Source organism: Clupea harengus, chromosome 19 (genome assembly GCF_900700415.2).
Source record: "Clupea harengus chromosome 19, Ch_v2.0.2, whole genome shotgun sequence".
Classification (NCBI taxonomy): domain Eukaryota; kingdom Metazoa; phylum Chordata; class Actinopteri; order Clupeiformes; family Clupeidae; genus Clupea; species Clupea harengus.
The window spans coordinates 15,198,561-15,215,275 of record NC_045170.1 but is presented as its reverse complement, the minus strand read 5'-3'; the positions used below and the strand labels follow the sequence as shown (position 1 = coordinate 15,215,275).

Sequence of the window (16,715 nt, the reverse complement as noted above, 5' to 3'; positions counted from 1 at the left end):
TCCTGCCAACATTTGTTCACAGGGGAAATTGGTTTCCTGTCTACAGAGGTAGCAGAACTGACTGATAGCCGGTGTCTTGACTGATCATTCTCAGTCTCAACCTATCTTTTGGTACTAAAATAAATGACCGATATTACATAACAGCCGAACAAATGACACCCTCTTCCGTGCACCCAACTTAACGTGTTGATTGGCTGGAATCGTTTCCATCTCAGTCGGAGCCATTATGTTTGTTTCCCATTCACAGAGTCAGGACTGTATGAACACCACAGCCTATCCTGGGCACACACACTGGATGCACAGTTTGAGGACCGCAAGGAGTAATTAGCTGAATTTGACAAAGTGTATTGGTTCAGGATCACAGACTCCCCTACCCTTTTAAGTTTGTTAACAGTTGGTGCCGCATGACAGTCATTTAAGTTTTTTTTTAATAACAGTAACAAATGCACATTGGGTCAGTCCGGGAATGGAACCATCTCCCACAGAACATTAGAGAATTAACCTCATTCAACTGCTTTAAAAGAAATCTCAAAACATGGTTGATAAATAACCAAAAATGTGATCATTAGTGGGTAAGCAGTAGAATTATTTTTGTTTACCAATTGTTTGTATACCCATTCTTTCCCTTCTACCCATGGTTAAGGACTAAGTGGAGCTTGTGTATTCGGATTTTATTTATGATATATTGTCAATGTTATGTTTGATATATATACGTAAATGCCTTTTTTCACTCTGGCAGGGGGACTGCCAATGGAAACTAGCCTTTGGCTATAATTGGGTGCATTTACATTTTAATGTTCATGAATAATTTGAGGGACAGTGTACAATCAAATTGATTGATTGGTTTGTGATACCAAGTGCTGAATATTGTTGGAATTAGCATGTTAGATTAAAGGGCATATCCACCACCAAAACACTGCGTTATAACCAAGTTTATTTGAGATATCCATTAATTTAACAGACCCTATAGCGAGTGAAGTATTGATGTAAAACCAAGCATACAAAAACCAGAAATGCATTAGTGCAGCCGATGGTTGGGGCTGCTTAGCAGTGTGGTGTTGACACGTAGCCATACGACTCATCTGTGGTCAACGCTCAGATAGTCAGGAATGCTGTTGTTGCTGCTGCTGCTGCTGCTGCTGCTGCTGCTGCTGCTGCTGCTGCCACCATCTATGCCTCCAACTCAAAGTCAAAGTAATGGGGGTCGAAGTAGTGAATTCTGGTGTATCCGTCCTCTCCTCCACTGGCGTAACTGAAACACAGATGATGGACAAGAACTGTTGAGACGCTTCACTCAACACAACAACGTATGCTGTTGGCCATTTACCCGTTTTCACATTATAATAATCTGGTGAATCCAAAGTAAATTACTTTCTATTATGAGAAATAGATCATTCCAAGGAAACAGAATAGGTAGCTGATAGTAGTATATGAACGAAAAATGTCCGATGGAAGTGATTGATAGAAGCTCTTAATATCTGAATGATGTTAACAGAGGACTGCTGTGCCAGCAGGGTTTTCATTACCTTTTTCCGTCAGGGTGGAATGCCACGCAGTTGATGGGCCCGAAATGTCCCTTTACCCTGCCAAACTCCTCCTCATAGGCTGCATGGAAGAACCTAGAAGGTGGCAAGAACAGGAAATAATTATCTCCTCAGGATTTCACTGAAGTACTGGCAATTGGAACCATCCTGGTCAAGGGGTTTAGAGTGTAAAATGAAAACTATTTCAAATCAATTCATAATGTTCATTCATTCATGCAATTCAACTGAGAAACTACAGGTCTGTGCAGGGTAGCTGGAGCTAAATATGACCGAGATTATAAACCAAGAGACTACATCTTTCGTAGTTCTGAAGAATCTGCCATCTGATTGTTATGAAAAGAAAGTGCCAACAAAAACCTAGGACGAGGCAGTTAAGCCAGAGTGAAGCCTTATAGGTCACTTAAGGTCATGTTCTGTTTAATGACTAGAGCTCAGAAGGTCCCTGAGGGAAAGGAAAGTATGTGGATGAATTCCCCCCGAGCAAGCTTGACTCTGACACGAACCAGACTGGACTCCTCGAGTGAGAAGCAATCAATATTTTGTAGTATTATCACACCAAGATGATAATTCTATGGCCAGCCAATTTAATGGGTCACTGGCTTGGTGAATTTCCCCTATTAAGGAATGTACAAACCAGTGTCAGCTCCTATTATGTAAAGCTTCACCTAAAAAAAAACCCAGGTAAAAACAGGGTTCTCAACACATCTTTTTTTCTCCTTACGTTTACTCATACCACAATATCTAGCTCCCATATGTACGCCTTTTAATTATTTACAATATGGAACATCAGGATTTTTCTTCTTTTCTGCTATGTCTGATGTCTCAACACCTACATTACTTATCATTAATATACCCGCTTTAAAGTGACTGAGGGCCTTTAAAAACAGTTTTATTATTGATAGACTAATACAGCCGAGAGCTCACCTGGCCTCGAACTTGCCGATCCTCGTGGAGGTGGTCGTGACCTCCATGGCCTCCTGACCACCACCCATGACCACCTGCACACATTGAGAGAAAGAGAAACACACACACGTCAGGTATGTCACTCACAAACCCACTCACTCACAAACATAATCCAACCTGGGCTGGCTAAGGAGTGCTGTTGGCCTTACGTGGTCACAGATGGGAGAAATGGCGGCCGAGTTGACGGGCCTCTCAGTCTTGAAGGACTTGATGTGGTCGAGCGTCGAGGAGTCAAAAAGCTGCGGGCGGAAATGCAACATTTTTTTTTTTTCTGAGAATAGTACAGAGTTCCCTTTGAGTGTGAATAGAGTTTCTGTATGTCTGGGATTAGGAATATTTTCATTGAACTACCCTTCAGTGTAAGTGTCTCTTAGACCACTGTACCTTGTTGCTTTGGGAATGTCAGGAAACGAAAAACAGTTCAAACGTACAATTTAGACACCCCAGAAAGGAGAAATAAAGCACTATTAACACGAGACAGACAGGGAAGATGGTTAAGTGTGTTAGGCCTACCGTGCTCAATCATTTAGAAATGCGTTTGCAGAGAATCTAACTGACTAAGAATGGATGTGAATATATGGATTTTAACTTTGTGAAGCAAACTCTCTCCATTCTCTCACTATACTCAACATTTACCGCGAAAAGTCCTCTAGGAAAAATGCTGAAAAGGTTTTCAGAAGTGTAGAGACAAAATGCTTGGACCCAACACTGCCTGACTGAAAACCTGCTGTCAGCAACTAGTATTTTCAAAGAATTATTCAAATGTTCGTTGAGCACATCATCCTAGCCATACAGCGATCCACCATCATCGGTTTCACCTCCTGCTCCTATGGAAGCGATCATTTGATTGTGTTCATTTCAGAAGTCATGAAAATCTACAAGAGGCTGGTGCATTCATGGACACAACGGGAAGTCACCTACTCCATGTCTGAGTGAGTTTTAACAGACTAAAACTTCATAATTAAAGCATCAGTTTCTTTGTCTAAACTTAATGAGCTAATCACTTGCCTAGAAAACAACAGTACAGTTCAAGGCAAAGTCCACGATTCAGTTTCGCCAAAGGTTGTTGATATTTTTTAGTTCAACAGCCAATCAAATTAAACCCCTCCCCTCTATGCACCTGAAGCACCGTGTTGATTGGCTGGGATTGTTTATGGCTCGGTACGAGCCACTGTTTGTTTCTCATTTACAGAGGACTGTGTACACACTGCGCCAACACTGAATGGACAGTTAGAGGACTGTGAGGAGCAATTAGCTGATTTCACAGATTTCACCTTTAAGCACTGATGAAAGCAGTGTATGGTCCTTGCAACACACAGGCCAATAGGAAACAAGTACCCCAATTGCCTTACCGCTACCTCACCCCAACAGGAAAACACTTCACCCCTCCCCCCTCCCCTATGACTTATGACATAAAAGTCATGTGGATTCAGTACATCCTGTGTGAAGGGTGGTTCTGTACCTTAGCGGTGCAGTCTTTGGAGGCGGTGATGACCATGGTGAGATCGACCGATGACTGAATGTCATTGATCTGCTTCGAGTGCTCCTTCACCGTCTTCAGGATCTCCCCAGACTGTGCAAGCACGCGCACACACAAACACAAAAATGAATATCCATCTTTAATTCTCCCCCAAAAGTATCACAGCTAACAACAAATCATACCGATAAATGTATTACAGACATGAAAGACAGTCAGTACCTTAGCGCTGTACTGGTGGATCTCGCCACTCTCATGGCCGGCAATGACATACTCCCCCAGAGGTCCCCACACCGCGCTGGTGATCTTTGATTCGTTGCAAGGCACCTGAGAGTAGGGTTGGTTGTCCTCTGAAGAAGATACCAGAGAGTGTTAGAGGCTCAGACGTCCATATGAAACACACAACTCACTCCCAAGGACATTCATAGCAGCCAGCTTAGCTGTGAAACTGTGATTGTGTCGGCAATACAGAAAATACATTTATTAGCGGAAATGTGGTAAAGCGACAGCAAAGGCTGGGTACAAATATTTAGGATGCAGTAAATGTGTCTGAAAAAGACTTAAAACTGTATTTAGTTGTTTGACAAGTGACAATAAATGCTATTTGATTAGATGCAGGAGTATATACACACACACACAGTGCATTCAAAAAGTATTCAGACCCCTTTACTTTTTTATATTTTGTTAGGTGGAACCCTTATGCTAAAATCATTTAAATTCATTTTTAGTTCTCATCAATTTTCACTCATTGACCCATAGCGACAAAGTGGAAACGGTATTTTTTTTGTAAATGTATAAAACAAGGAGCATGATTTGGAAAAGCACACTATATAAGGTCTCACAACGGACAATGCACACCAGTGAACGAACGAACATCTAATGCGAGACCAGGGGACCAAGAACGTGGTTTAGTGACAAACCTGGCTTAGTTAACTCAGAGTAAATGGTAAACCTCCTAATAAAATGATCTCTATGGCTTTGTTTTGCTAGAAGAATTATGCCATGGGGCTCTTTATTAGGACATTTACCACTTATCCCGAGTTAGCGTTTTCCTCGCAGAAATAGAACAAACTAACAACAATAATGATTCGTCTAACAATCAAAAATAGATTTTCTAGTCATTGCCACTGAGGACGTGGTAGAGGCTTTGAATAAAAGGAGATTGAATTAAGTTCGGGCCATGCCGTCAGCATTTTGAAAAATAGCATTTTCCATCCACACGGCAACATAAAGACTGCGTTTCAAAAATGCCCCGTAAGCGCCGTTTGTGGCCAAAATGAAACAAAACTCTGTTATCACCGTTGTCGTGTGGATGCCCTCTAAGTTCGTATCACCTATCACTTAGGATGTGAGGTTAATATTTGATGGATAGTAGGTCACAAAGGATAGAAAGGAAGTAGTGGATAGGATTGCCAAAGAATCTTTAATTCAAGAGGAGCCGAAAAAAGAAGTAAGGTAGTAGAGGGTATCGTACAATACTTGTACTGGAACAGATTTCAATAAGTCATGTTTACTCATCTCAGATTGATCCCTGAAATGGTGTATCATATATTAATTAGCTGTGAGAATTGTAATGATGCAAGAAGAATACTTTTTATAAACTTTCAAAATCTCTTTTAGATTTAAAGAATGGCCTCAATTCTAAACGTCATGTCTAGAGGAGGTGTAATCACTGCCAAAGTTGCTTCAGATAAGTACTAAGTAAAGGATCTGAATAGTTACACCAATGTGATTTCAGTTTTTTTTCTTTTAAATAAATCTTCAAAATGTCCTAAAAACCGGTTTTTCGCTTTGTCATTATGGGGTACTGAGGGCAGATTGATAAGGGATAACAAATATTTAAAAGATTTTAGCATAAGGCTGCAACATAACAAAATGTGAAAGGTTCTGAATACTTTCTGAATGCACTGTATATAATGTGTGTGACATTAACATTAGCTATATGTAGCTAATTATCCTTCTTATAAGAAGAAACATCAATACAACCCAAGAACAAACTCAAACTTGTAAGACCTGAGGAGTATGATTTTTGAGTATGCTGGGTAAAATGCAAAGAATAAGTATGCTGATGTGTGCAGTGTAGAACCTACCAATCTGCTGTGGGTCCCTGAGGTCAAAGAAGTTCAGGAAACACTGGTAGCCCATCTGTTTGTCAGTAGAGAACATGATGATGTTCCCACTGAAGTCAAAGCCACAAGTCCTCACAGCAGAACTCGTCTCCAGCAGGGCAAGCTGCTTCCCTGGAAAGAAACATTAGCACTGTCAGTAACACCTACAAAACATTAAAACAGTTCATAACATTTAATTGAGCTGTGCATCAGTGCATTGTCATTTAACCGACACATTTCACAACGACCTTAACCAGATGACTTCATGAGGCTTTTTCCATTTACCTGTCTGACAATCCCACAGTCTGCAACTGTTGTCCGCAGATCCAGTCAACACATGCTTGGTGTCCCCTGTGACGATTATTAAGGACAACAAAGACACTAGACACACTAGACTTTAAGGGGAAATTGCTCTGTCGGTTAGTATTTGCCTAGTGTAGCTGGGCTTTAGAACTGTATTACTTGAAGTGGCAATTTATGAGTTTAACACGCAGATGTGCTCTAAGTTGAACGTGATGGCTGAACCCAGGTTTTTTTTTTTTTAAACAGCAGATACGCTGCTAAAACATCTGGAAACAGGAACGTCAATATCCAGACCATACAATGATGCAAAAATGCCCCTTAAGGATATCAATAACTAAGTCAAATCGGCGCAAATATCAATATGCTATTATTAACAATAGGCTATTAATACAATCAACATTGCATTTGCCATCAAATGTAAGATTTTGTTACTTAGATGAGTAAAGAATATAACTTCACATGACCAGATTTCTGAACATTTCTAGTTAAGCGGTCAATACATCATCAAAATATCCAATGTTTTTATCAATAGGGACAGTTCCTGGTACCTGTTGTACTGTAAACTATGGTTAAGGCCAACTGATAACATTGCGTACCAAAATGATGCACTAGCCTAAATCGAAGTAGACTGCATGTCTATATAAATCAGATACCTATCCCCTGGTAGTACAATTCCTACATCCTGCAGCCCTGCTCTAATCCCTGGGTTACTTCCTGGCTTGAAAAGACATTTGTGGTGATGTTCTGGATTCACTTGACATTTGTTAGCTTTTGGTCGAGCTCTACACAGCAGGTGTCACTAACACTAGGCAAGTAAAAGGTTAGTAAAGGAACAAGAGTGATATGAAGCTGATACGGTGCTTAAAAAAAAAAAAAAAATAAATTATGAAGCACGGAACCTGAAGGCAGGCCCTTTTCGCTTGCTAGACTGTACTAGTATTTGTTCTCCGAATGCTAGGAAGGACTCTTGTCTAGCCTCTGAAGGACCCATCCTACCAAGGAAGCACCCTTGACTTTGAGAAACACTTAAAACTTTTAAAAGATATCACTTTTAATATCACTGTGGCTGCAGTATACTGGTATTTATTTATTTTGAAAAGGATACAGTCACAATCTACACACCAGACAGCACCAGTGTGTCCAGTGTACGTGCCGAGTCTCTCTCCGTTGACAGAATACCACACGTTTGCCACCTGAACAAAGGAAACATTTGAGCATTTTCCGAACATCCATGTTGCTTGTTATGCATGCTCAAAATGTAGTTAGTCAATCCTAATTCCAATGTAGGTCATTTAACTTACAGGGTCCTTGGCAACAGTAAACAATAGGTCGCCCTCCCTGTTGTATCTGATTTGTGTGACGGCCCTTTCATGGCCCTGTAGCAGAATGGGTTTCTGTAGAGGACAGAAAAGCAGAGTTATAGAAAGGTTCAGTCTCACAGAATGGCCAATGCCTCACATTACTCATGATATGCGTACATATCTCATTCTGCAGTATGAGCATATACATTCAATACAACAATTCAACCAGGGATGGGTACAACACGTTGTCATACACCATGCACTGGGTCAATATGCATACAGGCTTACAATTAACATAATACAATAAATGCACATCACGTGATGACAGAGGTTATTTGGGAAAGAATTCAGTTCGTCCAAGATTGATCATTGCCGCTATGCCATCTGCTGACTAACGTAAACTGGCAATTCCGTTGTTCTATGTACGACGAATGTAGTGGTGATTCATAACAAAACGCTGAAATCAAGGTCGATACAAAGACCTTCAGGCAGTGCGTGAAATATTCGTATATGCTACTTTAATCGCTAATAATCAAAGCAATGTCGTTCGCTATTTTAACAGATAGCAGAGAATCTCAAAATCCGTAGACGGGCTCTGGACACAACTGGACAGCTAGCATGTTAGGTAATTAGCCAGCAAGTACTTAATATATTAAACAAAATCAGGAAATCGTACATCTATACTCATTTAGAGTACATGAAGCATCTACTTACCATAATTTCGGAGTTTATAACCTATGATTTGATGACTTTATGACGATTTGTTACAAAGAAATCAGCACGCGTGTAAACTGCGCCCGGTTAAGAGGCGGAAAGGGAATTCTTCACTTCCTGTGTTACTATAATACATCCGTGTAACTCATATTGCTCAAAGCAAGTGTTCCTACTGTCAGACTAGAGGTTTCAGCTGTGTTACGATTAATACATTCACATTAAAAAAATCTTAATAATTCAGCAAAGGCCTCTCCTTGTGTCTGGAACGTGTTACAATCACACAGATTGTCGAAAACCTGTGTTTTGTTATTCACAGAAAGATTCATTAATCCACAATACTCTGGGACATTATGAATATTTTTAATTTGCAAATTATTTATACAGGGCATGAAAAAGAAAAAAAAAATAAGAATAAAGGCGCCATGACATGGTACCTATTCAATACATTAAGTAGGTCCAACAGTAGTGCAAAGGAATGAAAGAAATCTTACTTTTGCCATGAAAGACAACCGGCAAGTGTGGTTTGCTTTTGTTGCACCAAACTGGTTCTCAGAAATCAAGCTCTGTTCTTAGTCCACAATACATGGAGACAAATGGAAGACTTAAATATGAATTGCTCAATAACCCCATGCTACACTTTTCTTACCACTGGACAAAGTAGTATATGGTCAAATATCTTCTTTCCTGACAATATGGGATAGTAAAAAAAAATTAGACTTAATACCAGCAAGGGGGAGAATATTCTTTATCAAAAGCCAAAAAAAGAAAATGCAAAGGAAAATCCATCAGCTTGTGGAGAACACAAAAGAAAGTGACACTATAAGTTCCTTCCATCATAAGAGGGGGATAGTTTTACTGTCGTGCTGGAACAGAAACCAAACAAAGGCATCTGAACAGACCGGAGGCTGCTATTGCATAGGAATGATCTGTTGTCAATTTATTTTACCTTCTTGAATACAGAAGGAAGGAGTTGGGTGATAACTTGGAAATGACAAACATTTGAAGCAGTGTATTCATTCAGATGACCAACACACCAAAAACATTGGTATGCTGTATGAACATTAAATTCAAGATTAATCCTCTGCCCATCAAAGACTGAGCTGCTCTTGTATTTTTCAGTGGTCATGATCACATTCAAGTGAAATGTTTGTCAGTAAGACAACGGAATTATAAGAAGCAAAATGCCATAGTAAGGATCAGCTAAGACACAATATATAATTGAAATAGATAATAAACCAATTGAAAGTAAACTTCTTGTATTAAAGATACTGGCATTTTGACTATGCAACAAAACTCAAGTTACATAAACAATATGAATGGAAGGGGGAGAAAGTGTGAAAACTACACCCTGCTGTAATCATTCTGGAATAAATGTTTAATATTATAAACAATGTATAATTTAAAATATGGTGTAAATGAATACATAAGTTAAGGCGACAGACTGAAACTAAACCCAGAAGAGGCCACTGCACTGCCTGGGTGCACTGCCCTCACGTTTGAAGACTTTCAAGGCTGGTCTCAAGCGATAAAACTGGCCAAACCTCCACCTTAGTTTGTCAACCGAAAATATAATCCAAAGACAAATGTAGCAGTAAACACACACACACACACACGCACACACACACACACACGCACACGCACAATAATTTCAGCTCCATCTTCAATAAAGGTATAGCATTCTTAAGCAGCAGCAACTTTTCGGTGCCCCTTCAGACGCTCGATACCGAGCTCACTTTTAATGACGGGCTCACTGCCCAAATGGAATGGACTTGGAAAGAAAGAGAGAGAGAAAGAGAGAGAGAGAGCAGAAACAGACAGACCAACCAAATAACAAACAGGCTTATAAATGCAGAGGTCAAATAAACAAAAGTGAGAAAGGCGCAGAGTTCAGAACCACCTTGGAAGGCACAATCTTCCCTGACGACAGCCCACTCTTGAGAGGAGACCGCCACACAGACAGAGCACACCTGGACAGCTGGTGGAGGAAGGTAATGGTGGTGGTGGTGGTGGTGGAGGCAGATGGGGAAAGAGAGAAGGGGGAGGAGAGGGCTTGCAAACAGACTCTGGGGCCCAAGACGGAGGGGCTCAATCCTGTGCGGTGAGCGCACACACCTCCCTCTGCACCTCGGCCCCCAGGTCAGGCCCACAGTGACAGGAGGCAGAGCAGGGAGGGCTGGCCACAGTCTCTGGCTGGGAGGTCTCGGAGAGGGAGGGGCTGACCTCCTCAGAGTCTGTGAGGTGTGGCTGCAAGGCCTGCTCTTGCTCCTCAGTGGCCCCCTCTCCTCCTCCTCCTCCTCCTCCTCCTCCTCCTCCTCCTCCTCCTGATGCCTCTGGGGGGCCACTGCCGTCGCTGCTGCTGCTGCTGCTGCTGCTGCTGCTGAGCTCCTGGATCTTCTTGCTGAGCTCGTTGCGCTCAATCTGCAGCGCCCGGCAGAGCTTCTCCAGCCGCTGCACCTTCTGCTGCAGGCCCTCCAGCTCCCTATCCTGCAGGGTTTTCTACAGGGACACAGACACCACCACAGCCTTCAGATCTACTGGCACTGCAATGATCATCCAATATCTACAACGGTGTCTATTACATTTCCAATAATTTTCATAGCCAGTGACACTACTTTTACTACTTGTAAGTATGCAAATAAATAAATAAATACATAACTGATACTGGCAAACAAACCATAGAACAGAAGAACTCATTATCTTTTTGTCATGCCTTTATAATTTCATTAATGAGGCAACCATTTCCCTTCTGTTCTCTTCTCGACAGCTCCTCTCTAGAAGCGGACACTGACTGTGACGCATTACCCTCTGCGTGTTCGTGACCTTCAGGCGGCTCTGTGGCCCCTGACGAGCGTTTACCTCTTCTGCCATCACCAGCAGGGCTGTGTTGCTGCTCTCCCAGCGTGACCTGTACATCGTCGTCTCCTTCTCCAGCTTCTTAATCTTCTTTGTCATCTGTGGCCAAGGTGGATAGATTAAACAGGAGCTTAATGAGCACTCGGGACTCGGCAGGGTAAGAGATGTAATTTATAAATCAATAACGTCCCTGTTTTCCTGAATGGATTTGACATTGCAGCACACTAACAGAATAACCACCTCAAATAAACACCATGTTTATATCGAGTTAGGACTTCTACCCTCGCACTCCTTACAGGAGTAGGATACATACCTTCTCCATTTCCTGTTTGAAAGTTGTGAACACCTCGTTGCTCTTGGAAAGCGTATTCTGAAACTCCGCAAACTTCTCTGTGTATAATGACAACTGGAAAGGGAGAGAAAATATGGAGCATATTTAAAACATTAGATGTTAGAAAGGAACATTAAAAAAAAAAAAAACCTTCCAAGCAGAACCAAATCTCTTTCCTGGACAAGAGTAACAACTGTTAAAACACAGAAGCGAGTGCTCAGCTCACAAAGAGACACAAAACTTCCATTCTTCCCTTGTAGCTTGTATTACTTGTCTAGGGAGTTGTTCAGTGTCGGAAGGGGAAGCTGCGGCCTTACCTGCTCCCTTAAGTGCTCTTCTTGTTGCTTCATCAGCTCATACATTCTCTGAGACTCCATGGCCTCTTTCAGGAGCTACGGAGATAAAAGCCAAGCAATGAAACAAGCTAGTGAGACAGGTCAGACAGACACATTAGAAATGTAACTACACTTGAGATCTAGAGAGATGTCTGGCGTGAAAAACGTACAAACTCCTTTTCCTTCTTGTGGCGGTCCTCGGAGTCGTTGAGCAGCTCCTGGGCCTGTCGGAGTTTAGCGTCTACCAGCTGCTGTTGCAGGTCTTTGTGCTTGAACACTTTGTCTATATGCTGCAAAAGAATGAAGACGGTTGGACATTTTTCTCTCATTTAATTAGTTGATGATGACCATATGTTGTTTTTTGCATGCATAAGCCATTTTGAAAATTGTGGTTTAGATTCACCCAAGCATGTGTTTTTAAAATAAAACCACCTGGGTACACCTCCCCAATCACACTAAAAGACCTTCCACAGAAATGATACACTCAGTTCAATCCTAAACTGTTAACGACCGATCTATACAAATTCCAAAACGCAGCAGAGAACCACACATGTTGTATATAACCTGCAGATTTCGATTTCTCACTCACACACACATGCAAACACAGACTCACAAACACACACTCACGCAAACACACACTCACAAGCTGCGAGCTAGCATCTCACCTCCTCTCTGAGCTCATACTGCTCGATGAGCTTCTTGAGTTTCTCGGCCAGCTCCATGTTCTCCTTGCGCAGTGTGGCGTTGTTCTCGTTGTGCTGCTCCATCTGCGCCTGGATGTCGTTGAGCGTCACCTGGAAGTGGGACGTCACCTCCTTCCTCATCTCCTCTTCGGCCCGTGCGCGCTGAACACCGCTCTCCTGCGAGGGGAGGTCAAATTGCAAATGCTACGGCTGCAGTAGTCCACTCAATATACAGCATCACCATTGTGCGATGTGATGGGGTTTATAAAGTATGTAGCTGTACTGTGAGTGATGTATGCATATTTCCAACATGTATGATGAACTGAGGTAGTGCAGATGTTAAATTATGTAAACTTTTTAGTATTTTTTTATTAAACTACTCTCGTGATCCTTCCTGTTGCAATGAGTGCAGGATCTGGCCTAACTTTAGAGCCCACCTTGAGCGTGCGGTTGTGTCTCTGCAGCTCCCGGCACAGGCTCTCCAGCTTGCTGCGGGCCAGGATGGCCTTGCTGTGCTCGTTCCTCAGGTGGTCCTTCTCCTGGATCAGCTGGTTCTGCTTCTTCTGCAGCACGCGCATCTGCTTCTGGGAGGTGCGGTGCTCCTCCAGCTGCCGGACCACATGAGCACATTTCAGAGAGAAGAGTAAGACGTGCTCGAGCGGACCATCTAAGTTCCCTGTTAATGGCTTCTCCTCCTCCATACACTTCACATTTTTAAGTCTGTGAACAGCTCATCAATGTCAGTGAAATACTAATGGTGTCACACAACAGCAGAATGTTCCCTGTCAGATAGATTTTCACTACTGATATCGCCAACATATAATCCATTTAACCAAAAACCCTCCTGGTAATAACAATAATGATAAGCTTTATCAACACATGCAACCCATTTAATCTATAGGTGTTTATATAAACGTGACTTGATGTAAGCCGATTAATTTGTGTTAGTCAATATCTGAACATTTCCACTGTTTGTTTGCTTCCTGTTTAATTTTCGTAATTAGCCTGCTAGATGAGGCCTATAGCAGGATTAGCGTGTGTTTTTGGAGCACACTGCCCTTTCCCGCTATTGTTTCCACACACTGTTAAGCCGTCCCTGCAGAACTACTGTGCCTCCAACTTCCCTCAGCTCCATTAGCTACTGCTGCTGCAGCAGCCCCTGCCAAATCTGATACTGAACTGACCCGCTGCCAAGTTTCTCCCTGCTGACGGCAGTCCGACACACACTCCCCTCTGCCCGTCAAGCACGGACGGACACGGGGAGCAGAGGTCATCAGCTCTTGACGGCCTATGGTGGATCCACGTAGTGCTTTGCTCCTAGGGCTTCTGCATGCAATTTCCACACGCCAGGGTGTGGAATTATTTGTGTATGATGCATTAGGAAACTAAGCATCTCTGCAGGATCTGAAAGTATATCAAGGCAGTGATGTTTGTGTGTGTGTGTGTGTGTGTGTGTGTGTAGGACTACAGAAATGGCACACAAGCCAAAAACCCCAAAGTATTCAAACTAATAGGTTTTAGTTTGTTGAAGGGGGCTTCTTCTTTTTCTTACATCCCGCAAACAAGCCAAGCGAGCCACACATGCCTAAAACACAGGCCTGCCGTCTGAGGCAGACACCAACCCCTGATTTGGTGTCATGGTGGGCACAGTCAGAGCCTTGTAAGAATAAGAGCCTGTTTGACTCACCAGTTCAGCATACTTCTTACACAGGCCTGACAGTTTCTCCTCTGGTGTGCTCAGCGTGTTAAGAGTCTGCATCAGAAGTGTTATCTCTTTTCCTGCAGCACGCGCACACACACACACACACACACATTAGTATTCAGACAGACTGGGCAGCATGAGCAGTACACTTTGGAGAGTTCAATTTCAAGCACTTAATGCAATTAACACTGAACCACAGAGCATTGGCCACACTGAAGGGAGACACATCGGAGTAGTTTTCCCCATGCATCTGGCCAAATCACACAACCTCCATCCACTGAACCAACATGCAGTGGGACCACTGAGGAGAAGTTGTTCCACGTATAAGAGCACTCCACCCCTGCAGCTCACCAAGTCCTTTCACTTTCTTCTTGTCCTGCATCTTCTTCTGCTCGCTCCCTCTGCTGCCGCCGCCGCCACCAACACCGCCATTCACTTTGACCACCTCTGGCTTGCCGTCCTCCTTCTCGGCCAGGCCGTTCACCTCCAGGCCGTCTGATTGGCCGTTGAGCACGGGCGTGTCCTCTGCGGCGTCCTGATGGCAGTAGGTGCTGAGGATGTCTTCCAGCTGCCGGCTCAGCTCCTCGGCCATGTCACAGGTGGAGACCAGTGCGCCCGCCTCGCCCACTGAGAGGAGGAGGAAGAGTCTTGTGACAAATGACCATTGAATACTACTTGGTCAGGATTTAGAGCAAAATTCTATACCTTTTCTGTTTCATCTAAGGACCCAGAATGGAGACCATGTGTTTTGTTACAGAACGGTCATAAGTTTGTTATTGGGTAAGAAGCCATCAATTCATGCTGTCAATTATTTGCCAATGTATCACTGCATTTAGGTTCACTACATAATACTAGAAATTGCTTATCAACAGGTCGAAAAAACAGCAAAGAACCCAACTTGTAACATCAAGACATTCATAGAAATGTAAGGACACATTAAATAGCTGCTTAAGTGAATTACACCAACACTCATGTTTAATCATTCAGAACACCCCCACCAAGGCTATCTGTGTGTCCTAGTTCTATACATAGATTTAACATTTATCAACTTGTAAGAACTGGTTTAACCAAGGGACCCTTCCTGACGAAAAACGCATTGATACACCAACAGAACAACCAACAGCTAAATATACTAAATAATATGAAATAATAAATAACCTAGTTTGCAATGTGCTTAAAGTCCATCCTTCAGAGTCGCCTCCTGACAACTGTAACTTCTGCACTCATTCTAGGACACTGCAACAATAAAATACTAGCTGCCGTTAGGCCAGTATAGACCTGCATACCTATGCGACCCAGTGTTGGCCTACTGTTTCTTGGTTACTTACAACCATCGTTAGAACTGGCGTCGAGGGGTGGAGTTTCGGCCGGCTGGGATTTTTCTGCCTGCGGACTCCCGGGGGTTTCGGCGGATTCTGTACTATCTGCTGTGTCCCTCGGGTTGGGTGGAGCTCCAGAGGGGTTCTCCATCGTCGTTTCCTGCTCGTCGGTGTCCTGTCTCTTCATCCCTAAGCCTGTAAAAACATGTCGTTAACATGGCAACAACACCAAGCCAAACTCAAAAGTCCGTCAGCACATCGGTACAATTCCACAAAAACTGTCCAACGTAACGTTTATTCCAAATAGTTAAGGTTGACCTGTTAAAATAAAAACGTAGCATTAGCTTCAACTGAAAAGAAACTTAACTGAAAGCCCCTTCATAAACCATGTAACTTAACTCCACTGATCATGAAGGGTGTATTGGAAATGTTTAATATGGGAAACGATTAAGTATCAGTTTTCACGTTGTTGTGACATGAGCCAACAGCTTACTGACCAGCAAGCTTATACTTATTTGGTTAGCTCACGACAAAAATAACCTGAGCCCGCTAACGTTCGCTGCTAGAATACCCGAAGAACTCGGAGCAGGTCAACTTAGAATATAACAAGCTAGCTATCTAGCTTTGCTCCGTAAGGTTAATGTACGGAAATGGTAACGTCAAGTGCAACTTGCTGTCCCCGACAGATGCACAGCCAAAGCATTATGTTTAATCAAATATGAAGTGGCTTACGTACAAGCCAGGCTTTCCCTTAATGGCCAGTAGCAAGATGCTTAGCTAGCCAACTAACATTTAGCTCATTTGCTAGCAACAGGCATTGAGTAGGTGGAACCGTGACATTCATTAACATGCGGAATATAAATACATGTACAGACTTTATAGGCTAGGTGGTTACATATATTTCATGTGTCCATGAAGAGAAAGTATAATTATTTACCAGAATATCTGCCAGATCCAACAAATTCACTTTAACTGACCGATGCTGCTTTTCCTTTTTGCCAACTGACACAGGAAATACCAGAGACCGAAAGAACTTTGATTGGATGACTACGACGGAAGTTACTTAGACTATAAAAATGATG

At 42.6% G+C, this 16,715-nt stretch overlaps 2 protein-coding genes across 2 annotated transcripts; both read right to left on the bottom strand.

Annotated features, from left to right (window-relative positions):
* Positions 1-917: 917 nt before the first annotated feature.
* On the bottom strand, positions 918-8,558 carry eif3i (eukaryotic translation initiation factor 3, subunit I). The gene is made up of 11 exons (XM_012818274.3): positions 8,411-8,558; positions 7,697-7,789; positions 7,501-7,588; positions 6,378-6,443; positions 6,075-6,224; positions 4,207-4,334; positions 3,970-4,080; positions 2,657-2,746; positions 2,469-2,542; positions 1,527-1,619; positions 918-1,252 (listed from the first exon to the last, which is right to left on the bottom strand). Exons 1-11 carry the CDS (start codon positions 8,411-8,413, stop codon positions 1,171-1,173), a joined length of 978 nt encoding a protein of 325 aa, XP_012673728.1. The 5' UTR covers positions 8,414-8,558; the 3' UTR covers positions 918-1,170.
* Positions 8,559-8,756: 198 nt separating this feature from the next.
* txlna (taxilin alpha) lies at positions 8,757-16,681 on the bottom strand. The gene is made up of 12 exons (XM_031586465.1): positions 16,571-16,681; positions 15,643-15,828; positions 14,666-14,941; positions 14,300-14,391; positions 13,050-13,220; positions 12,595-12,789; positions 12,100-12,219; positions 11,912-11,986; positions 11,577-11,669; positions 11,267-11,362; positions 10,737-10,906; positions 8,757-10,646 (listed from the first exon to the last, which is right to left on the bottom strand). The coding sequence occupies exons 2-12, from the start codon at positions 15,818-15,820 to the stop codon at positions 10,496-10,498; spliced, it is 1,617 nt and encodes a 538-aa protein (XP_031442325.1). The 5' UTR covers positions 15,821-15,828; positions 16,571-16,681; the 3' UTR covers positions 8,757-10,495.
* Positions 16,682-16,715: the final 34 nt, after the last annotated feature.